We start from the raw sequence: 25,751 nt of genomic DNA, 5'->3' as shown, positions 1-25,751 counted from the left end.
CACTTAGATTGGGAAATAGTTAATTACTTGAGCCAACAAACCAGGTTGCTAATTACGGGAGACATTGTGTCACAAGCATGCATTTGTGATCTTATATCCAAGGCGCTCGCAGTGTGAAGGTAAAAAGGGTGGCACGTGAAGGGACAAATGAGGGCAGGAGGCTGACAAATTAAGTTCACTTGGAATAAAGTTTGCAGCGCAAAATTAAATGAGCATAAAACATAATTATAAAATTGTTAGCACAACATTTCGGCTGTCACGAAAAATGTAATAGATGATGGATTTAAGCAGAAACTACTCATCAATGCTGAACTGTGATTAGCAGTGGTTGCTAGTGAGTCATCATGCTTACATACATATATTCAACACTGACATCTCCTTCCCTCTTGATATCCAACTAATACTAAAGTTCCTTGTTGTTGACATTTAAAAGTAGTCTATCAAATTGGTATCAAATCAAACTTCAAGACTGAAATTGAGCAGAAAACATGGCATCACCCCCTTCAAACTCTTTTGTCGTACTTATTCCGACATATCCCTTCCCAATTGTTGGCCCTGCTGAAACCTTCTATCCTCCATATTCTGTGCTAAACCTACCCAGCTACCAGTGCCAAGCCCGTTCTTTCTAGTTCATCCCATCACTCTTCCTGAATGGCAACAACTAACTCTAGCGACATCCGTGTGCCCGTCTTCTATTCGAAGCATGCTTTAATCACAAGTAAACTGACAAACGACCCTATTGTTCAACACTGAGGCTGACTGAAACAGAGAAATGCTGGAGGTATTCATGGCGTTAAACTAAGAACAACAAATGGGTCTGTTTGATGGCCCTTCATGATACCAATATGCCTGGACAACAATATACAAATACATTTTATGTACATTGCTCACTGAACAATACATTGATTCTTCTCTGTGCACTGTTCATTTTGTAGATGAAAAGAGTAGGTGATACAGAGAGAAGAGTGATTTATCAAGTCTTTGACAATTTGGTCAAGGGGAAAAGTCGATATTAGAACCTACATCATCCTGTTAAGACAGTCAGCAACATGGCCACCGGACGACAGTAAAGCCTGGTCATCCAAGAACAAGGTGTGCAACAAGCAGGAGTGCGGGAGAGATGGGTGGAGAGTGTAAGCAAGGGAGATACATATAACCTGAAAACAATTTTTTTGTTAAATTCATTACACTGATGTTAGAGAGTAAAGCATTCTCACAATAGGCACTGCTTACAGTTCTTCCTGTAAGAAATGTGAAATAATAAACTTCATATCACTGTCGGAGAAATCCACAGAACTTGCATCAGGTGCACTGCGGCCCATGTGACGGGAAGAAACGGTTATAAGCCATTCAGGTTTTAGGTTCCTGTGAATACACAAAGACCATCTGGAGTGACTGCTTGCACTGCAGATCCTAATGCATCCTCGTGAGACATTTATCAAGTGTGTCATTCTAGCCTCTTTGTGACGTCAACACATGCTCCAATATCATACATATATGAACTCACTAGAAACGTAATGAATTGACATCTGACCTGCGTGGAAATAAACCTACCTCTAGTGGGTGATCAGTCTTTCTTAATGCAATACGTGCTCTCTGCAAGGAGCCATGCATGAGTTTGTGAAGTCGTAAAATTAATTTCCTTAATCCCATTTGCTTCAAAGCTTTGTCTACAAAAGGTCTGTACATGGAGGTCAAGCAATGCCTACTGCAGCCAATGTCGGGGCTGCAATCATGTGTTGCCAAGCAGAAGGAGTCATCCTCCGAGGCGAGCCTATCCAGACTCCTCAAAAAATGGTCCGGAGAGGGATCTTTTGGTTTGCTGGCAAAATTGTTCTCCATGGGTTGCCTGATTTGTGCAGTGTTCTTTGTAGAGCTTTGTTCTTCATCCTCGCTTATGTCCGAGCAAGTGCCAGAGGAGTCCTTCATCACATCATCCTCCTCTCGTTCCGTGTCCTCATCTTCCTCGTCATGTTCATTGGATTGTCGAGGAGAAGGCATTTCAAACACTGGCCAGCCACTGTCTGATAAATTTTTAACACCCAAGACAGTCCCCATAATCCTTAGCTTGTGGTTCAAGTCCTTAGTTATGTTTAGCCACAGACAGAGTGCCTGCACTCTGTCCTGAAAGTCTTTTGCAGCATACTTCTCATAGTCCTTTTGAAGGGCTTGCTGAGATGGATAAAGTGCTTCAACGTACTCCAACAGCTCCATTATCTGCTTCACCTGCTCAAACGAGACCCGCTGGCGCTGCAGATGGTCCTTGTAGCTTGAAAGCCCCAGAACACTGACACCGTGGGTGGCCTTGCATTGCCCTTGCCCTGCAGTACCATTGAGGCCGGCCCCATTCCGTACACAGGAGATGCTGCTATAATTAACTTTAAAAGTGAGGATTTGATTAATGATGTCTGGAATCGCTTGGCGAGCAGTGTAGAGATATAAGTCTTGGTCATTGATGCTCCTTCCCTCATGCCATGCTTTCAGTTCAAGCCAGAGCAGTTCATTGGAGCGGCTCATCCACATAGCGGTATTTTCCTGCCCTCTCTGTTCCCTTTCCTTTTTCTTAGACACTGAGGTAAGTTTTAGCAAAAGTCGCAAGGTTTCAAAGAACTTTAAACGGTCAGCAGGACAGTCCGTCCTTGAAGTCTGGCGAGTAGTTCTGGCAATCGGCATGGGCACCGACACGGGAAGTTTAGCATTGCTACAGCCAAGGCTGAGGTAAGGCTTATTAAGATCAACGTCTGGAATAGATTTTTTGGGCATGGACCCGCCAACCGAGTCCAGCATGAAGGAGCACTGTTCATGTTTCTTATGATCACGTTCTGTTGAACGAAGGGCGGTCCTGATCTTTTTCCCCTGCTTGTAGCTGTGATCTTCCACGATTTCGATCGTTTTGCCGACCTCTTTGAGTGGGGGCTGATTTGGTGCACTCATTCTTTCTAAAACAAAATGGACAAAGGGTAAAATGAGCAGGTTGAGAAAAAGTGATAAACAACATTTTCTTTAACAAAAATAATAACATAAAACAAAAATATTAACAATGTGCGGAATGCATTTTTTCACTTGATTTCACATGTATATATTGATATAGTACGATTGCTTTTGGAACACATTTTCTATGATGTGCTCCGATTTGCTAATAAAATACTACATTTGATCACACCATGATGAATCCGCAGAACCCGTGATTTCATATGCAAGAATAATGTATAAAAACTCTTTGAGTTTGGGGATGAGCCAAAAGAATTTCCTGAATACTTAAATGCTGCTAAAGATACTGTTTGCTTTTCTCTTGATTGTACTGCCCATGTCTAATTTTTGCATTCTCTGTATTACTCTGCATTGAGTGCCTTCATAACATTGATTCTGCACTGCTTTATTTTTTAATTCTGTAATAAAACTTTTCATTGATCTATATAACTCATTTATTGAGTCCGCCAATTCAATCTCAACCCAAATACTTATAAATTGTATTTTTCAGACTTGTTGCTTTGGGAAGTGCCTTAAGGTGAGGACACATTGCCTCATGAAATTCAGGCTTAGGACCGTCTCTGATCCAGTGATATGTGGGAACACTGACTGAGGTAAATTTTGAGGTGTCCAGATTTTGGGGTATACTGTTTTGCTCCAACATGCTCCAGTTGTCTGCGTTTTCCTTTCCTTTCAGGACCTGAATCCAACTACACAAGTAAATCAAAAGAAAATGATGTCCAACTGTCTCCTCATAATTTTCGAGACCAAAAAATGTACTTTGCATCTATATAGGCAGTTACTTCCAGGTGGTGGAACCATTAGCTAAAATCCTCTAATGGTCTTAAGTCAGAACTTTATACCTATGTCTAGCATCGGTGGCATAATTCATTTGGATCAGGCCACACATTATAAATGGGCCTTAGAAATTCACAGGTAGAAGAATAGCAGGGGCTTACAATGCACAGCTGCAGAGTTTAAATTATTCTGCAGTTCTGTGCTCACAAAGGTTGCAGTACACATCAGTTTTTAGGAGACTGAGGTACATTCTAAAAATGAATGTAGATATTTACTATTTTCTTTGCTGTTTCAACTTCTACCGAGTGTATTTTTCATCCAACCAAATGTTATGCACGTGCAGAAGATGTACAAGACCAATACTGGTATTCAACCCAAAATTAAAAAAAAAAAATACATTGGGTCAAATAAAACTTGTTTTAAGGAAAGGCTTACTGACTACTGACATATTTAGGGAGTTGCCGAACTGCCTGATTATCTGAAGAAGGCGTTATGGACAAATGTCAATAGAATTACCTAATTTAGTATGTAGAGAGCAAACTTACAAAAAAGGAAAATAACAATAAAACGCTTATTTTTGGAAAACCAGTCCGACATTAGACTTTCACTTCAATTCATTAATTTAAACGTATTTATAATTGCCCATTTTGGTACTGTAGAGAAAGTAAAGCAAACCAAGGATAAGTGCCTCATCTTACAAATAGTTTTGATACACAATAAAGTCATTCTTATTCTGCAACTAATAGAGAAACTGACTCACCAGAGATAGTATTTTATTACAACAGAAACGGGTATCGTTTTTGTCTTTTCAATAGAAACCAGACAAATAAAGTAATACAAACCGGTTTCAAAAAGAAAGTAACCAGATTAAAGGTAAAAGGGATAGAACCTGAAATACAATATAAAATCATTCTCACCACCCTAAAGGCATGAGCGTCAAGAAAGAAGGTAGGATAAGCACACGCCCACACAACTTAGTCACAGCTTATATGAAACTCGTGCTGCAGAACCTGACAGTCTAGAGTCACCCCATGTCACACGTTTACCCTGGTTCGGAATGTAACAAACATTTAAGGGTTATGAAGTCTCAGGGCTACATGAATGTTTTGAGGGTGGATAAAAGTAAAAAAACTCAGAAGCAGACGGCTCTGAGCTCACCTGACTGTAGAGAAATAAAGAACAGTCTTACCTTGCGCAACGTGGCAACAAGGGACCACAAATGAATGTGCAGGGCCTGTGTAGTGCTGCTTGGGAATCCAGAGATGCAATGATCCACCACGGGTTTCATACACAGTAAAGGCACCGTACCAAGCCATCCGCATGCAGGATCCAACTTTAGGAATCAGCAACTACTGTCTTGAGTTACTGAACATGGTAAGGATGCCTAAGGGACCACACCTATGACATACTGGCAGAACTCGGTACCACATGACTGCTAACTGGCAATGAACTGAAGAACACAGGCGCATCCCCAAAGGGTATGATAACACTTCTGTCTTCTAAGGGTGACTGCTTGCGACACAGGCAGATAGATGCATGAGCAAAAAACAGCCAATTAGATACCATGTACTAAATATAGGCCCCCTCTCCAGGGTAGAGACGTTTCTCAGACCTTTCTCACATTCCAGAATCTTCTCTTTCTCTAGGAAATCCCTGATAAACGCATTAGCCCACTTGACTTTACACCGAGACCACCAGTCCTAAATGTACTCTCTATGCCAGCCACTTCCCGAGGTATAGTAGGCTTTTGGGCCTTCTTGATGTCAGGGTCTCAATTAGTGCTGCGTTGTGATCTGGCCATGACATGGTCTTGCAGCCAGAGGAGCAATGGAACCCAGTCCATGATCTACAATGCTGCTAAAACACACAGCCTATTCAACAGCACCATGGGCAGCTATGTAAATACCTCTCTCTCCTAAGCTGAGATGAGGATTTCCGGTAGAAGTCCTTATAGAAGGCAGCAGCCCTAGTCCTTGAGCATATACTTCATATATGATAAAAGAACAAGTTATTTACCTTCCATAAAGCTGTTTCTGGTAGATACTCTATCTGTAGATTCCTCACCTAGTGAATATCGCCAGGTGCCAGACTAGATCCGGAAATTCAAAAAGCAGTATTCCTGCGTGACACTGGGTGACGCTATGTGGTTGTTCCCCAATGCTGTTAAGCTCCAGAAGTAACTAACAGAGAAGCATATAAGCACCACACATGCATGCTGACATCGGCTTCTTTCATATGTTTATCACTGCCCTCAAACACAGAGCCCAACTGAAAACTGGATCAACCAGTGTGCAGATTTCTAAACTGGGACTTTTTATATGGAAAAGGGGACAACTCCACAGAAAGGCGAGGTGGGTGGCCGGCAAGAAATTTGTGGCGAGATACAGTATCCACCAGAAAGAGCGTTACCAAAGGTAAGCAGAATGTTCTCCTAATGGACAGTCCTAACTGAAGATTCCTCAGATTGTGAATAGATACCAAAGCAGTGCTTTTTACGGTAGTGGCTCTGTGGAATGGCTCAGAAATGCCCTTCCCATCGGATATTTTGGCCTGTGATGAGTCCATCTGGTGGGCGCTGCACCAAGCCACAAACCTATGCCAGCACCCACCAAACACTGATTTCGTGGAAGGATGCAGGGCTGCTAGTGTTACACCAACAACTTTGGGAGGAAGATCGAAAGAGATAACTTGCCTTGGCTAAATCTTCTGCACAGAGGTGCAGGTTGCTCAAGCCCGGGTGCAACACCATGCCCAACTGCTGCCACAGAAAATCCTCCCTAAGCAGCAGTCTGATCGGAGGGCAGATTCTCTTGCCCGGAACTTCTGAGAACCACACTCTCCTTACCCAATCCAAAGCCACTTGGACGACTTGGGCCTAGTTAGCCATGATCTCAATCAGAACTCTGGCCCCTCAAACGGCTTCAAAATGCTGTGACTTTGCAGACGACCCTGGCAATTCGAGATACATAGCAACCAAAGACGGAATCAGCTCCTCAGTGGCACGGGAGAGACCTGGAAGCACAACAACACCTTCATGTCTTCTTTAAAGAACAAGGTGGCGGGAAGTGCTGAGTCTTACATGGACTTCTTATGTTTCTTCTTAACCGAAGACTTTGACTGCAAAGATGATTTGCAGTGGGAATGACTTCAGGAGCGGGACTGTACTCTTGACTTCAACCTGGAGTGGGACCAGTCTGGAGCCTTGCAGTTTTCACACATACAGCTTTCACTTCACACTCACAAATTCCTCTGATTCTACTACATGCAGTCATCGCAGGCCTTGGAGTCATGAGCAAAACCCTAATCACCAGAGACATACCTTATGGTTATCTTTACAAACTTCTGTTTGATAAAGTGCCTGCAAGGCTTATACCCTGTAGTCTTAAGGGGGTGACATGTTCCCTTGCGCACTGGAACAAACTGAAGGATAAGCCACTTCACAAGAGTGAAGAAAAAGTGAAGTGGAGCTCCAGATCAGTGCCTGAAAGGGAGGAAAGAAAGGAACTGACATTCGCATGCCTGGGTGGTGCTTATTTTCAGGAGCGGAACAACGCAGGCATAGAGCTGCGTAGCGCCACCTACCAGCACACAGGAGTACTGCCTTTTGAGTTTCAGGATCGGTCTGATATTTGGGGACAAGATGAGAAGTCTGGGGTCAATAGTATCCATCAGAAACACCCTCTATCTTGGATACAAGATCCTATTGATGTAAGAGCAACAGTGTTTACAAAAGGAACAAAGCTAATCATTCAACATTACATATGTTTAATAACACCTTTCGTGATACTATGTGTTCCTACGTAGTTTCACATAATAATAGGAGGTCTTCAGCCAATATGTTATCCACTATGGCTCTTGTACTCAAGGCGTTCTAGACTTATTTCGAAAGATGATTAGATCACTTGGGAGTCATAAAGAAGAGACTAAAGCACTGTGGGTGCAAATATGGTTTGAGTTTTTAATTGATAAATTCTGGCCTAGAGGATCGTTTCTGCAGGGAAGCACTTTTGTCAAAAAATGGAATGCCGCCCATCATGTGAAGGTATTACGCAAACAAATGAGGACCTGGCTTGGCATTTCGGGCTTGAATGTTTGATTTGCTCTGCATTCTGTCCATCATCTGTGTGTCTTTCACTTTCCCACCCTAAGTGTGCCGGGTATGCCCAGATGTGGGCCCCGGGCTCACTGTGCCACTGGATTCAATCTAGCCTGGCTCATGAGAGGAGATGCCCTGAAACCGGTACCAGGATGCTTGTTTCCGGTCTAGGTAGGACCTGGCTTGGCAGTTCGGGCTGGACTGTTCCCATGAGGCACAGGGTCAAGACTGATTTGCATATGGCTGAGTCTAAACTGGCGTGGCGAACAAAATAACAATTGATTTAACCCAGATCTCTTGACTGGGGGTGAATGTTTGATTTGCTCTGCATTCAGTCTATCACCTCTGTGTCTTTTGCATCATATCAAGGTGGCTGGAAGGCACCGAATCCTCGTGTTGGCCTGAAAAAGTCCTTCACACTAAAAGCCTATATAGTAGCAGCATAGATGGATAATAGCAAGACTCATTAAATTCTGAGGAGTCTACGGATAAAAATAAAACATAGCATGCATAGGTTTCCTTACGATGTAGGGGATATCTTCATAAAAATAAAGCAGCACTTGCTGTTTTTGGCAAAAGTTCCTCAATGGTAAACCACGGTATGCAGCAAGGTAATCTACTGTTTATTTGTTTATGGTTTAGCGTATATAAACGTTCACCTGTGGGTATCTTGGAGCGGCGGGTCTAAATGCCTACTGACAGCAAGATCATGTCATATAAAAAAAGAAAAGGTAAGCTCACTAGGAGAAAAGGTAGGTGTTTAATAGTTTCCTCGATTTGAACCGGGATTTTTCCAAACGAATTTCGAGAGGGAAACTATGCCACAGCTACTAAAAAAGATCTATCCAGTGTGGCTCACTGGAAACTGGGTACATTCACAGACGCAAACTATTTTGTTATGTACAAAGATCATCATTTGGTCAAAGGGAAAGGTCTGTTGTCATAGAACAGTTTGTTGCCTAGACAAAAGCTTTAAAACGGATTCTTTGCCGAATCAATGAATGTCAATGAAGTTTGCCTAAAAGCGGGGTAATGGATTTGATTTTCATTATGTTTAGAATCAGCCAGGTGGATGCATTCTGTACCATATGAAGTCCATTTGCCACTTGGCTGGTACGTCATAGTTCAATTGTCCAATCAAGCACATATGAAGGCATTCATTATATCCTCAGATTCCTCACCTTTAGAATATAATATAGACACCAGCAGGGATCCGGAAGCTTTCTCAGCTCCACTAGGAGGCACCATGCATCTCTGAGTTGACTTTCTTCCCACCAAAAGTGATGGGCCAGAGCTGAATATAAGCACCGCCCCTGTGCACCCACATCAGTTCCTTTCTTTCTGCACCTTTGAATGCAGATCTGGACCTCCACTCCCCTTTTTAACTCAAAAAAGTAAAATCCAGTGTGTAAGGAGCGATGTCACCACCTAAAACTTCTGGGCTCAAGCAACGCAGCGACTGTTGGTAACAGATGTCCATGATGGAGCGTCACTAGGTATGCCTTTAGTGTTTGTGCTCACAGCAAGACTCCAAGTCACGTGGAGAATGTGACACTGTGAACTCAGAAGGGATTTGAGTCACTCAACCGAAGCTGTATGTCGCAGAGCATTGGGAGACATCATGCAAGTCCCACTCAAAGTTTAGGGCCCAGATACAGTCTTGCTCTCGAGGTCATTCCTAGAACAGGTTCTCTTCGCGGTCAATAATCAGGTAAGTCAAATTCCATACTGAAATACAAGAAGGTCCCATCCCACTATTCTTTATAGTCAGAAAAGTTGTGGTGACATTAACGTGCCACTTAGACTTGATCCCAATGTCTGACTTTATTTGCGGTCCAAAGTTGGCGAGGAGCATTTTTAGTTTGCTGTGTTCCCCTTTCCTTGCCAGCACCCCTTGCATGTTCACAAAAGTGATGGCAGTGGGGCCGCCCAGCTTCGAAAGTTGGGGATACCATTTTCAGACTGCCTCAATGACTGGCTGTTAAAGATGGCCATGATAAAGTCAGTCGTAGACCACCTCCAGATGGCAGCGACCTCCTGATATTGTTGGGGTTCTCTAGCGAGCCAAAGTTGCACCCGTCTCCTTTGTAGAAGCTTCCCCTTGTAGGAGCATTTCTGGACATTTACACTTCAGGGCCTTTCCTCTGTCACAACGTGTCGAAGATATTTGGGTTATGATCCCTTTATTTCAGCCTCAGTCTGGGATTTCGGTGAGTGTGATTCTGAGGCTTCTTGGCCTGCTAGCCTAATGCATCCTGCTTGTCCACTTTGCCAGGTGGCATATGTAAGCTCTGCAGTGGGAACCAAAGTATCGGTCTACATAGCACCAAGGAAGCCTGTTGGATGTCATGTAGGTTTCGGAGGAGACTGCAAGAGATTTGCAGTGGTGGCTGCTCAAACTAAGCAGAGGCAGGCCTCTCTTTCCTCCCCACCCAGAGCTGACAGCCATGACCGATCCGTCCCTGCTGGGCTGATGAGGTAATTTGGGAGAGGTGGAGAAAAGATCATTCTGGCCTCCGCCATTAACCCAGCTCTACATAAATCTGTTGGAGCTGCAGGCCACCTGCCTGGTGTTGAAGGCATTCCAGCAGTCAATCAAGTGAAGGCTGGTGCAGGTTCTGACAGACAACACCACTGCCATGTGTTATTGCAACAAGCAGGGTGGAGGAGGGTATTGGGTCCTTTGCCAGGAGGCGCTACGTACCCTGAGATGGCTGGAGAGTGGGGAAATGTCTCCGACCGTGAACCATTTTGTGGGATCTTTAAACGCCAGGGTGGACGACTTTAGCTGGAGACACCGAGCGGATTGCGATTGGCAGGTGCATACCAAGGCGGTGAAGGGCATCTTACATCAACAGGGGGAGAAACCTGGTTGGATCCTTTTGCTACTGTCCAGAACATGCGATGTCAAAATGTCTATGTGTTAAGAGTTCTTAAAACCACTCTCACAAGAAGATGCATTCAGTCTAGAGTCGAGCATGGAATCCTGTACACCTTTTTGCCTCTGCCTGTCCAGAGTTCTGGCGAAGGCACGGAATGATAGGCCCAAGTCATCCTGCTGCCTCCAGATTGGACCAGGAGAATGCAGTAACTTGAACTTCTGGGCATGCACATCTGTCCATCGATCAGACTACTGCTTCAGGGGGGGATCTTTTGTCACAGCAGCATTGCAGTATTCTTTGCCCAAATTTGCACAATCTACATCTCTATACATGGCAATTGAGCAGTGGCAGTCGACTCTGTTTGATCCAACGCCAGAGATTGTGGATGTCATCTGTGTTACCAAGTGACCCCTTTAGTAAGGCCATTTATCTCAGGCACTGAGGCAAATTTGTAGCATGTTTGGAACCCCCAACACAGACCCATTGCAAGCCAAACTGTTGGGATGTTTTGCTGTTTTTGTCTTTGGCATAAGCAAAAAGCTGTAGTGGGCAAAATTATGGGTTACTTGTCTGCCTTTTTACCTTTTCTGGATCAACCGTCCTTATTTGAATCACCCAATATGATGGTTTCATTAAAGGTTTGATACAAATGTCACCTCCCAAACTGTCTGAGAAACCACAGTAGGACCTTAATGTGGTACTGACTTTTCTCACATATACTTCCTTTAAGCCGATGCACAGCTGATCGTTGCGTCTTTTGAATTCTTGAACGTTGCGATCACTTCAGTTAATCTGTGAGTGAGCTCCAAACTCTTGACCTACACCATCAGTTCCAGACAAACGGGTGTTGAGGACCAAGGAGGAATTTTTTATGAAAGTCGTGACTTCTTTTCATGTTGGGCACACTATCATCCTTCCAACGTTCTTTGCTCCGCCTCACTTCTCAAAAGAGGAAGAGAGACTCCATCGGTTGGACCCTAAATAAGCTTCAAGCTTTTACATGGATCACACTGGGTAGATGATCAGCGTTCTGTGGAGCAAAGAGGGGCAAAACAGTACTGAAAAGGACTTTGTCAAGGTAGATAGTCTTTTGCATTAGGATCTACTACACGTTTGCTAAAAGCAGCCTCCAGAAGAACTAGGGGCTCATTCCACCAGGCCAAGGCTGCTACCACCACGTTAGCATGCAGAGTGCCAGTTCCTGAAACCTGTCAAGCTGCGATGTGGGTGTCTGTCACATTCACGAAGCACTACTAGCTTGACAGCCAGGCCCAAAGAGAAGAGCATTTTGCCCATTCAGTCCTGCAGGAATTTTTGGTCTGAGCTCACTCCAAAGACCATGCACCTTAGGAGATACTGCTTTGGTATAGGTCCTAAAGGTGAGAAACCCGCATAGAGTTCACATGTTTTAACCCCCCTCGGTTTAGGGCACTGCAGATGTTGTTCCCTTAGTGCCCAATAGGTAAATGAGCAAATGTTGTGACATTGGCTACACACCGGAGCCCTGGGACATCCACGCTCGACAACACATGAGAGCACTGCTGAGCCCCATCATTTTGAATTACACCAATGGAATGCACTCTTGTTAGTTTGTTAGACTGTGAGCCCGGACCAAGAACAATCCACTGAAATATATCTGTATTTAGGCGAGGCTACAAGCATGTCCCCCAAAAACGCTAAGACTTCTCTATGTCTGTTAGTCATGTACAAACTCCAGAGCCTGCTTTAAGCACTGGCAGTGGATAACTAATGTGAAGCCATGCAGCGCCATTGGTCTAATAACAAATGACACACCGGAAAGGGCTGATTCAGAGTCAGCTGTGTTTTAAATGTTTGATCTTTGTTCATTCGTGCTTAACACGTGGGCTTGAAGTCCTGGAACACAGCTGCCTGGTCATTCCAATCCATTTGAGAACGGAGCTGTAATCTCATTTACTCGACAGCCTCACTCACTTTCTCTAATTCTGTAAATGCATTGTGCAACACTTGTGTGCTTTTGACCCAAGACTTTCAAATTGCGGAACTGACACAGGCTTTTCATTGAGTCTACAAACCGGCATTCCCTTTCCCAATCAAAGCTTTCTTTCTGAAAAGACCTGACTCACTGTGACTCACTCCACAGTTGGCACTAGTGAAGCAGAAGAATTCCAGGCAGCACTTCAACGCAAACTACAACTGGGAGACGAAATCCCAAACCAGTAAGCGCAGTTGTCTCCTCTGCTGACCACACGAGCCTATTCCGGTGACGTCCTCTTCAACAAGCTTTGGGTTGTTCTTCACTGGGGCTGGTCGTGAGTCAAGGGAATACTGGTACTCTGCTCTGACACCAACACCTCTTTCCTTTGCAATCATTTGACTTTTCCTTTAAAGCCTGACTTGACAGCCCGTCTGTCTGAATCCTAAGCTTACAAATTCTTTAAACTTTACATTGGCTGGGCATTAGCTAAAAACTCTCTCGCTCTGTGACATTGGATGTTTGGTGTATCATACCTCTGCTAGTGGAATGCACGAGGGGCTATTTTACATCTCAAAAGTACATTGAATTATTACGCATAAATTCTCCAATGCAATTCAGGGATTTCCGATGTTCAGGGGATTAACGTCCACTTCTATACAGCCACTTTCTTAAACGAAGGCCGGTTCAAATGCAGTGGGCCAATGTTTTTACGCACCAAGATGTAATCGTTTTTTTCAATAAAAGACACGTGAAATAAAGAATCTCAGATAGATTAAGAAAATTGGAACACTGATATTTATATCAAATGACGAATGATAATTTGAGCCACACCCTCTGGAGGAAGTAAGGCTGTGCAACAGGAGGCCCACTTACATCCGTAGCATATACTTCATTGTGATTACTACAGGGTTCCTAGGCTGAAGGGAACGGATCTTACCAGAAAGCAGTTCTGCATAGTTAGGATATGACCTTTTGAATTCGAGGAAAGTGTAGGTATAAGGTTATGGAGACATTATATTTTAGTTGGCCAGGCCAACAGCTATGAATCCTCCTAGCACAGATAGCTAAAGGAATACATGTTCATAATGAAGGTGTAGATGTGCACATCTGCTAGTGCTATAAAGCTAATATTTTGAAGAGACTGCCTAGTTTTATTGCATGTGGCTGCTAAGCTCACCCAAACCCTAAAGAGGGCTAGAAGGGAAGCAGAGGGCCCTACTCCATTCTTGTCAATAACTACCTGAGAATGCCCTCCTCCCTGGGTAATACTGGCATTGTAAGCATGCAGAAAATGTGATAACAGATTTTACTCATAATATAAATTGTTAGTGGGGCTATACTAATTTTAGGAATTGTGGTGAGTTCTAAGGTGATTTTACCCTGTGGAAAATGCTCTGCTTCTCCCAGGATCTGACAAATACTTTTTTGGGCAAAACAGTTTTCTCTCACGATTTTCTCATTGGAATTATGCTTGGAGCTCCAAAGGCTAAAATAATGGAATATTTTCTATAAATTCTTAAATAGCTATATCATCTACATAAAAAAAGAAAGTTGGGCAGGCAGGGTGAAACATACTTCCAATAGCAGCACAGTCTGCCAGCAGATACCAGGTGTTCTATGTCAGCTTCACCTGAGAGGTCTGACGAACAACTACAGTGCCAACATTCCATATTCATGGCATAAGAGAGGCACACGCGGATGCCATATTGCTGGAATATTAGCTCTTGATTTTAAAGCCTTTATAATGGAGCAGGCAAGTATATTAGCATTAATGGGTTAATGCAGATATGAAAGTTGCTGTTTAAAGAAAACAAGAGTGGACGTATGGGTTTTAGTCATTGATAATACATACTCCCATGAAAAAGATTCCCACCCGAGTCCACCATCCCCTTTCCACATCTGAATCCCCAGGCTATTCGTTCTCTGTATTGCTTAATACCTTCTCAATTTTAAATAGTAACAGTCTGGTAGACACAGAAGTCTCTTTAAAGTCCCATTCAAATGCATGGGAGGTTTTTTTTTTAGATAGAGGAAGATGCTTTCAAACAGATCTGATACTTAAAATTAATTTGGGCACTTCTGGGTAATGAGGTTCTTTAAATGAGAAGGGTAACGGAAATTTCATTTATCTTTTTACTTCTCTCTCACACTTTTTGTCAGTAGTTTTATCTCGTTGCAAAAAACGTGCACTGGCTTCAAAATACTTTTTGCTGGATTAAACATAAGGAAATAATGAACACATTGAAAAAAATCCTACTTTTTGTTTAGACAATTGTCTTTCTGTATACCTTATAAACATTTAAAAGAAAGATATATGAAATAAAATAACGTTGAAATGAGACAGAACAGTCAAGCCCCGATTTTAAACTACAGTGAACAATGTTATTGCCTTCCCAATTTTCATAGACTGGGAACACTTAAAATATATATTACAAACTCTCAGAAAGTAGTTTTCGGGTGCTCATTTATTTCAGGAACTGGAAGCATCAGAGATGAGAGATGCTTTCGAGTTGATAAAAGTGCAAGTCTTGTCTCAGTTACTAGCGATAAATCTCCTGGGTAGGTATCATCCAGATAGGAGCCAATCAAAATTAAGTATTTTGGTAGTGAACACCTGTCTGACTTACAACACAGCATAATACACTCCTGCAAGGCAGGTCTACTTGTGAAGGAATTCACCAAATAAAGGCCCTTGCATTTGGAGGCACAAAGTCAGGGGAGCACAAAGCAGATAGCAGACCTTGTCCTACAAAGAAGGCGTTGTTAGTGTTGTGTGAAGAGGACTGGCACCCTCTAGCATGCACAGTGCAAACCTGTGGGTTTATGAAAGCATTGAATATTTCTATCAAAATTAGAAAAAAAGAAATGGCTGCACTTTTCGGAAGCACCACTCAAAATATGCTCAAATCACTGAGTCCATATACACTGAATTCTACATCTAGATTAAGAGGCACTAGACTGTTCCTTACTGCCTACAGAAAGCTATGGTGAGGATATAAATTGCAGGGCTGTAGAGACCGTCGCAAACTCCTAATATGGGGACTCCAAATTCAAAGCTATCCTTCAAGCAAGCTTTTGAAGCTTCCACATAGCTACTAATTGTAGCAAATTATGAAAATGCTGCGACTCTCCGACTATGGTTTTACAGTCATGTTATATTAAATAGAGCTACAGGCTGTTGTGGCGGATGAGCAGCCTAGAGCACAGCTTTGCAGTAGCTAGGTTTAATGGCCTCCACACAACTGTGAACTGCGCTTGCAACTCTAGCATGATGTTATAGATGCTAAAGAAACCAAATGATTCTCAGTCTCTCCTCTCCTGGCCATATATATCACGCATTCCACACGCAGAACAATTCTTAACTCTCAGTTCACTTGAAGTAAATAGCAAAGTTCTAAAATGAGATAAGTGCTTTTTGTAAGCATTCCGACCTTGAGACTAATGCAAGGACTAATTCTGAGGTAGAACAAGTACTGCAAAAAACTTTATTCCAATGTGGTTTTCCACTTCTCTGAAATTCCCTTCCAGAGTTTTGAAATCCCTGGTATTTTATTCAAGCATGTCTATGAATTTATGGAAGTATGCTGGGGAAGAAAACGTTTGTGATCTAGAGCAGTGATTACCCATAGTGAATATCTTCACTATTCACATGGGGCTGCTTTCCCTCCCATTATGAACTCTCTTGCCATATTTTAAACAATTGTACATATGTTTCTTTCAATAAACTGATTGCTCACAGAGCCATCTGACTCTACATGACAAAAATAAGTATTTTACACAAATGTTCAGGACTACAGATTGCTTTCTAGTCATCAAACTGTGGCATGGTACAATTAAATTGGTCTAATACTTACTTACAGTGGCATGTTTTTAATTAAAAATCTCCTATGCAATGAAACACTGTCAAATACTCTGTCCTATCAGGTAATATCAGAGGGGGTATTGCCAACAGTTTATCAAAACAAAACATCCAAAATAGTTTGCTTCATATAACAATATCAAAGAACATCTTAAAGATATCTTAAATTAGTCCTAACGTAAACAACTGAAAACAGAAGAGAGCTTACCCATAGAAAGATTGAGCATACCAATCGATCAATCAAGAAAGCTTTATTCGAGAAATTCAGTTTGCAACCATCTGTGACTAAAGAGATGGCGAATGTTCCCCGTGTTATTTTATTTTACACCCTCTAGTGATGGGAGCATCTGTCACTAGCGATTGTTGATACATTTCTTAGAATAGTGCGTGCAACAGACCGCCATAAAGCACCCAGCACTGCTGAGAATGAACAACATTTCAGGAGAACTAGATTTTCTGATTCACCTAAGAACTGAGTTCCCTGGTGATAGAGGTGCCCCAGGAAGGGTCTCACAGAAGCAGACACAGTCCATCAAAGCCCTGAGGGACATGAGACCCAAAGCATTAGTCAGAAATGATCAATCGACTTTCAAGCTTGCCTCTTCTCGTGAGGAGGGAAAAACAAATGCTATGTCAGTGTTGGAAATTAGCCTAGACATTTTAAAAGAAATCTTCTTTTATTTAATGCAAATGCTAAACATAAATGTATGTTTAGCAAATGCATAAGTACTCACCTTGGGCCATGTTATGTTATCCATCAATAAAAGAAAAAGGCAGCAGTAACGTGTAGAAAAGCTGCATCTGTAGCTCTATTCTGGGATTACTTTGCCACTTATGGACTACTTGTGTCCATATTTCTAATAATTCTAATGTTTTGAATTTCCTAATTAAATACTTGATGAGAAATCCCGTTGTGGATTTCTATTTCATGCTGTGCAATTGTAGCTCCTCACTCCAGAAAGAAATCAGAACCTATATGCATCTGCACATCATTATGCATGCTAACAAAGTAATGACGTGTTCATTCAACCGACAAAAGTGCTACTACAATTAAAGTTTAATGTTAACAGACATTCCAAGAACAGTCAGCCCAAATTGTTCACTATCAATCTAATCTTCTCCACCCTCACATTCGTACTATATCTGTGAAAATGTACCTCCAGTTTTGCAACATTTGCACTGCAGCAACTCTGAACCCTGATTCTGCTTGCCTTTAGCACACGTGCCCATATCCCGTCTTCCTCGTGCAATAAAATTGCCGGCATCCAATTTCTTCTTGTGATATCAGGAACCGTATTCCTGTTTATTCTACAATACTAGGGTCCATACCAGTGCTTCTCTATTGTATTATGAGAGCTCACACTCTCCGTGTCAGGGCCACTGTCTTTGGAAAAAATCCTCACGCACTGTCATTCCAATAATGGCACTATGTAAGCAACGTAAGAAATATTGTGGGATTTAAGACAATCCCTTCTGCACAATATATCAAGCATATCTGCAGACCACATTAATTAAATCACTGCACCATTTATAAGGACATTTCAATTAAAATACTCAGCAATAAATGTTATGATTGTGATTTCTAGCAATAAGAATTTAAGCGCACAACTTCGTGTCTCCTCATTTGATTTATATTTTCGTTATATTTTCAGGAATATTTATAAAAACATTAAATGAGGTGCACATACAATACAGGCAATGCAGAAAATAAAGCATACATATTTTAACAAATCTATATTTTGGGGCTAGTTATGAATTGGTTCAAGTACTTTTCTTTCGTCATTCGATTGAGTGTTAGAAGATTTTACGAAGATATGGGTTCTGTATGCCTGTATAATTGTCATCATCTCTCCATGCCACACCAACTACGATTTATAAGATAGAGTCTTGACCAGTCAGTGACTTTGTAAACTCAAAACGTAACACACGATGAGGGGAAAGACCTGTGTGCACCGTGAAATATTCTACAGATTCAGTTGTTCTGGAAATATCTAAAACCTGCGCTCTACTTCCTGTGGCCCATCGTTAAACCACTGACAATATAAACCATACCAAGCAGAAGGAGCACTAATGTAATATAAGTATTGACAATCGAATATTAGAAGTCCATGAATAATCCAATTCCAATGCCGGCTTCTTTTTTTCTCAATGACTGAGTTCAGTCCTTTATTAATATATTTTTTTTCATTCAGAAGATTTCTTCACATGGACATATCATAAAATGAATCATAAAAAGCACAATGTATACTCCACAGCCTACGCGTTTCGTCCCCCACGGGACATCATCAGGGCCCGAATAATGCTCGAAAATGTCCTAATCTTCCGCTATAAGTAATCCTGTTTTTCTTATTTAATCCAACCGAGTATCTATATCTTTCTATTGTAATCCCAAAATTATCACTGAAAAGTCTAATTGTCAACAAGCCTTCTAGTGTGGTCAGGTTCCCAATAATCAATCCTGCATATGTAGAAATTCCTCTATATAAAGTTTGATATTATATGCACTGAAAATGTGCTCTCAAAAAAGTATTCAAATCCAAGTTTCCCAGTGACGCTTTATATTTCACACACCATACCATCTATTCGTGGCTGAAATCGCCGTTCTGAACACCCTCCGTGGACAACCTGGCTCGATAAATCCGTCAGCTACTCAGTCTTGCAGTTCCAAACCTACCTCCAACCCATACTCAAGAATGCATCTGGATGTGAGAGGGCCTAACTTGGTAGTAAGTTGCCCTTGCATAGTTATCTTATATATTTGGTTCGAAACATTAGGGCACCAGACACCAACTCAGAAATTAAATACCTGATACAAATTAACTCACTAACCAATACAATAGGTTTGCACATCCCCAAGCGATCAAGGACATACAATATTCCAAACTTGGCCTAGTTTGCTTTTAGAAAATGCTGTTAAAAATTCAGGCTCTTACCCACCATGATGATATTCCTTTTCGGATCAGAGAGCTGGTGGAACTACATTCCTCATTCCATCCATTTAAAATCTCCTTTTCCAAGGGGGTAGGTAGGGTGTGTGTCCATAGTTATCACCATTCTCGCCAAGAGGATTTTATTTACATTTGAAAGGAAGGTGTGTTTTCTTTCCAAGGGTACTACCTCAGAAGAAACTAAACAGTTTGTATCGTACAAATGGAATTGACTCTGGCTGCTAAAAATACCTGATGTTATTAATACCATGATTACCTGGTAGACATTAAAAAGTATGGAAGCTGAATTTTCCAGCAGTCAAACCTGCGATAAACAGGTTACACACATATTCTGAAGCCGATGTTCCTGTTGATGCTGCTACGTCTTTCCATGCCCTACCACCTCTCTGGAGCAGGCAGATGCCTTACAGACACGGGTCTGCCTAAATTTCCACCCTCCTTGCTGGCAGAGACTACGACAAGATACACAAAATATACTTTTCCTTCATATTCGAATTCAGAGTTAGAATATTAAATTATACTGTTTAACAAATATTTGGCCATGTTTAGGTCTCTTCTCCGAATTTTCGAAGACTTATAGAAATAAGACTAGTTAATCGGACACAGCTATATAGGGAGCTTCAACAGTTAGCACACTGATGTCCATATCACCGTAGCAGCTACCCAGAAGAGGCAAAGAGAAGAAGAAAAGACCATTTCATGTTTATTTGTGAATGAGCAAGGGGAAGGAAAGTTTTCGGTTCTTGGCTGTACTAAGAGGACTGAAGACCATTTAAAGGTAATCATCTGCCAGAGCAAAACACACTATATAAAGACCGTGTTTTACAAAAGCCTGCAGCAGCTATGTACCTTTGATGGTGGAGCTTCTAGCCTGTTTCCCTGTGTTAGTCCTCTGGTGCTTCGTAGACATGCGTTTCATCTGTCGGGGATTGCTGGGAGGAGTGGTGCCGTAGAACGTTTCAGCACTTGATTCATCTGAAAAGTCCTCCGCTTCCGATTCCAAGTTTTCAGATCCCAGGTTTTCACTAGAAGCATGTTGCGTCCTATGGGGCTGCCTAAGGAGGAGAGAGCAATCAGACATGTTAGAGTAGGCTTAAATTCCTATGACTCCCTGTGCAAGCTACTAAATACAGACTACCACTTCAGCCCACACATTCTACCAGTCCCGTCCCACAGAGTTTAAGTCTTCACCTCACCACTGTGATTCCATCAATTGCCATCCTTAAAGCTAGAGGACATAGTCCCCTAAATCAGGTGCTCCCAGCCAAACGATAATTAGCATGCAGGTAAGCTATGACATCTACATAGCTGCAAGGGTAGACATCTTATCAGTTATAAATCAAGATTACTTGATCTGGAAGTGAATAACAACATGACTGACTAACCATGTCATCTACTGTGTGACTGAAAACCAAGCTTAGAGTACAGAAAATCAACAGCACCTCGCCTCACACTGGTAAAAATCATAGAAAACCGTTCCGAGTAAAGGTTTCAATCCTGGAGTTAGGGTGCAGGCTAGACATCCAGCCCCCTGCACTGTGTTTCAGGAACAGTTTACCTCTATTCATGGAAAACAAAGATTCCAGAGAAAAACGCCAGCATACACCAGGGATTCTCGACTTCGGCCACAGCACACTATATACAAGCACAATGATCCTCTTGCTATTCAAGTTTAAACTTCAAATTACAATATTTAGAATTTCAAACCGATGATGCTAGAAAGGATTTATCTCGTCAGGCAGCTAGGACACAAATCGCAGGACCAGTGTCGATTAATTTACTGCTTTGATGCTCAGACCAATTGCAAACCCAGAAGTATATCAAAGTGCGTTTAGTGGAACAGCTAGGAAAGTGCATTTTTGGGAGAAGTGCATGCTTTGAAGTATTGCCGAAGTGCCTCCTATCGAATGGTGGAATTCTGTACAAGTATTTCAGTGCAAGTACTCACAGGTTTTAATCGTTTCTGTCATTGGAATGATCCAGACGGTAAGTGTTCTTATTATCCTAAACTGCTTCATCAAAATGTATACAATTTTCCAAACATTTATTTCATAAACTGCAGCGCAGATATCACCAGTCCTCCTGTTATCAATGTAAACAAGCATTGGCATAGCCAATAGGTCTCGCCTTTGGGACCTTATAAGTGTTTAGCCATGCAACAGTTGCATACCTACTTATAAGGTCCCAAAAGCGAGATCTATTGGCTATGCCAAACGGCCCTGCGGCCGCGAAAGAGATCGCGATCAAACATCAAAGCGGCCGTGCAGCCGCGAATGTAAGCTCGGTCAAGCACGGCGCGCGTGCCCACGCACATGCACTGTAGCTCTAGGCTGGCCTGGTAGCACTTTTTGGAGCCCTCACAAAATGTCTCGCCAGACCAGCACATGCGCTGAGTCAGTTGAGACCTAAAAAGGATAGCTTTCAGGAGCACTGCAGAGAGGGCATTTGGATCTGTCCACATAATGGACAGGCGTACGTATTTTGATTGGGCGGAAGTGGGGGTTTCCACAGAAGAAGTGCTTCTACTCCAACCAGCTGTGCTCTTATTTTTTGTTCATGCAGCTGCCTAAAGCCAGCAGCAGCAAGGCTGCCTCCTGAATGCTCATTAAAACGCATATAGTATCATTCCTACAATGAGAAGGAACCTGACCTTTCTGGGGCACACACATGCCACTGCAATGCTTCTAAAGTGTCTTAGGTAGATAATTTACAGGGTTTGTTTTTGTTCTGGCAGCAGCACAGAAGCGAGGAAGGCAGTCATGGATTGCTGTTTTCCAGTCACTGCACCGTCTCTTACCTTTGCATCATTAACTTTGGACTTCAGAGTGCAATTGTGTGCTTGAGAGCAGTGTGGGATGCACTGTGTTACTCTCAATCTATAAGCATTTTTAGGTCCGACTTGACAATGCAGCTGTCGTCAGATCTTATGTGCTCAATCAAAAATGAGTTTTTAGAGTACTACTGACAGAGAGAGGATTAATCTCCACCCACATACTGGGTCTCCGGGTACAGGATTTGATTGGGCCAAAGTTGTGCGCTTCCACTGAAAAGAGTACTTGTGGCCAAGTTTGTACTCAATAGGGCAGGACTGAATTGGTTATGGCGGCAAGCCAATAATCATGGCTAGGCACCAGATCCGTTTATCATGAAATGATACGATAAATGCAGTTAGCCTGACATATTTCGTGTGAAAAGCACACCATCAATTCCTTTAACCCCTTGTGTGCCTATGACGAGCTGGACTCGTCATGGGCCGCGGTTGCGCTGTGCCCATGACGAGTCCAGCTCGTCATAAACCCCGCCCGCTAATGTAACGGCCGGCACAGGGCGGGGAAAGGGCGTGGCACACAAGGGGTTAAAGGTGGATTGTTATTACTCTGCATGAAAGCCTGCAGTGAAGGATTGTTTGTACATGGAATCTCGCAGATTGATGTAGTGAGCAAGGGTTCTGGTGTTGGTTATCCCTTGTAACGAATCATTAATATAGAAGGGCTTGCTCTCTGAGAATTCCTATTAAGACCTCTTAGGAGAGATAGTATTTTGCTCAGCCAACTGTAATTTTGTATAACTTTGCAATTATATAACTGTCCCTGTTTGTTGCCCAGTGGGAAATACGCCCAAAATAGCATGCCTGAATTTGTTATGTTGACAAGCTAACAGCCTGATTGGTGCATATGAAAAAGTTAAGTTTGATTCATCTGCTTATTATGAAAAGTTATGGCGAAGGCAGTAGGCCTAGTTTATTCATTGTGAAAAGCATTTGTAAAAGCCAGTAGGCCTTTAACCGTTAGTTGCTACTGCACTGCGTAACAGCCTCTGGGCAGTATTTTATTACATGAAATCTCAAAGACTACTGTAGCAGGCAGGGGTTTTGAGGTTGGCCATCCAGTCTGACAGACAAACTCTGGTTGTTTTTCTAATGTTTGTTGTTTGGCACTATTGAGAGAGTTTGTATATTGTTTTACAAACTGTACCTTTCAAAGCCTTTTTAATTTTATAACTGTATGCATGACGATTGCCAGTTTATGTGCTCCTGAAAAGGTCTGTGCCGGATATGGTATCAAGCTAATGGTAAATGCTTTTGGCCTTATTGGTTCATTGGGAAACGTTATGACAGACTCAATACGTTCAATGTAGTTTACTACGAAGGGTTACTTCAAAGCCAGAATGCCCTACTTAATGTGAACAGTTTGCATTGAAGGCAGTGGGCTTAGAGGTTTCCGAAGCTGACCTCCACGATCTTAGAGCTTGTAAATCAGTGATGCACTATTTTTCCCATTTGGCAGGATGGTGGGGTGGAGAGAGGCATAAAAGGGTAATTAGGAAAATGACAGAGCATTATGTTGCCAGTCAGCCAATTAATGGTGTAAAACTGAGTGAGAAGTAGAGACGGTAGAAGATAATCCCTGGTCATTTAAAGTTACGAAAAACTGAAGGGCATCCCCCTTGTACAGGGTGTTCCGTTCTGTATGTCGATCGCTTCCATAGCGAAGAATCTATATACCGTACCAGCCAAATGAAACAAAGGGATAGTAACAAAAGTAGGAAACAAAGACCTGTATGTTCCGTTTACATTGCAGATCAAAAATGTAGCCCTGCGGCAGAGAGTCAAGACAATATAAATACGTAAGGCCTCATTCTGCATGCCTTGGTGGAATAGGACAACAAGCATTGAAAATGCAATAGGCCTCGCCTTTTATTAAGTTAAAGCCATTTGCTTTGCTAATGGTATTATATAGCAAAGCAAATGGCTTTAACTTAATAAAAGGCGAGGTCTATTGCATTTTCAATGCTTGTTCTAGACTCGCAAACTCTCTCCAGTTTTTTTCGCGCTCTCGTCATCTTAAAACTGGGTCGCAGTCTGCACTTAGAAGGTTCTTGGCACGTGTAGGAATGTTCATAGCAGCAGGTCGGGAGAAATGCAGTCTCTAGACGGCAACTCTAAATACCTGTTAGCCCCAGAGACACATAGATGTTTCGGGCAACAACCCAGCCGTAGCGTGCCCATGAATGTTTAGTAATCCAGGGGAGATGTGTGTGTAAAGGGAACTCTGTGCGAGCGGATGGGGCGGGAGGGCTATTATTATTGGATGTGCCATGGAAGCTGTGTTGAGAGGGGGTTCGGTGTGCCCTGAACTGTCTGATAGAGGGGGTGTGGCAGACGGTGAGGTGCAGGTCCCGAGGTGCCCTCGGTTTATGAGAGGGTAGAGTCCATAGGGTGCTGCTTTTCGTGGGGGCGGAGATGGTATCTGCTGAAGCCGCCTTCAAGAACAATATAGTGTGAGTGAGGGCCAGTGTAGGGAACGTTGAGGGGTAATAGTTACTTTAGTATAGGGGCGGGGTGTTCCTTACCATACCTTTCAGGACCACGTTTGGGCACAGGCTGTCCCCTGCGTGTGCTGGCTTCATAGAGGAGCGGATCCTATGGAGTATGGCGCAGAGGCGCAACTAGAGCTAAATTTCAGGGGGGGGGGCGCTAAGAAAAAATTTCGGGGGGGCTGAATCTTTAAGCAATAGGCAGAGTGGAGCTGCAGGTGCTCTTAGAAGGGGTGAAACAACAGCAAGGCCTCATTAACATGCAAATGGTCTTTTAAAGACCTGTGAAGTACTCGGGTGCGGATGTGTGTGTGCCTGGGAAGCTGTCTCATCCCGGGCTGCCACACACGATGGGGGCGGGGGGCTGAAGCCCTTTGAGTCCAATGGGTGTTGCGCGCCTGCTATGGCATCATTAAGCTGCATTACAGGGCATGCGGTGGCATGCCGAGGGTACCCTGCTTCGCTGACGAATCTAGTGGGGTACAAAAGAGCCTCAATCCATGTCGAACCTGGCGACGGGTACCCTGCCTCCGAGAGGAGTTCAACAGGGTTATATAGTACACGCTACACCATGCCCAGGGCACCCTGCCTGCAGAAGGTGTCTAATGGGGCTACGGTACCTGGTTTACCATGCCAAGGGTACTCTGCCTCCGGGAGGAGTTCAATAACAGGTATAATCACACTGCAGCACATGCCGCACAAATCAGAGGTACCTTGCCTACGAGGGAACAGTTTCATTGGCATACAGTACTAGCTCTGTGTACCCTGCTTCAGGGAAAAGTCTGATAGGGTATAATGGTGTCATTTAGGGGTATAATGGTGCCACAGTGCACGCAGGACCATGCCCAGGGTACCCTGCCTCAGTGAGAGGTTTAGCAGGGTAGAGGGGCGCTGCAGTGCATGTTTCACCGGGGAAAGCCTGCTT

General features: G+C 42.9%; 1 protein-coding gene across 4 annotated transcripts in view; it reads right to left on the bottom strand.

Moving 5' to 3' along the window:
- Positions 1-25,751, bottom strand: part of MAP3K4 (mitogen-activated protein kinase kinase kinase 4) — a 483,141-nt gene that overhangs the window by 272,351 nt on the left and 185,039 nt on the right. For all 4 annotated transcript variants that reach the window (XM_085611454.1, XM_085611451.1, XM_085611452.1 and 1 more), the window contains exons 2-3: positions 20,360-20,565; positions 1,555-2,939 (exon numbers count right to left, since the gene is read on the bottom strand). In XM_085611454.1, coding sequence (XP_085467580.1) covers positions 1,555-2,939; positions 20,360-20,565 — 1,591 coding nt within the window. The remainder of the gene's footprint in view (positions 1-1,554; positions 2,940-20,359; positions 20,566-25,751) is intronic.

The sequence above is a fragment of the Triturus cristatus genome, chromosome 6 (assembly GCF_964204655.1).
Source record: "Triturus cristatus chromosome 6, aTriCri1.1, whole genome shotgun sequence".
NCBI lineage: Eukaryota > Metazoa > Chordata > Amphibia > Caudata > Salamandridae > Triturus > Triturus cristatus.
The sequence above is the reverse complement of the archived record's forward strand: the minus strand, read 5'-3'. Positions and strand labels throughout refer to the sequence as shown.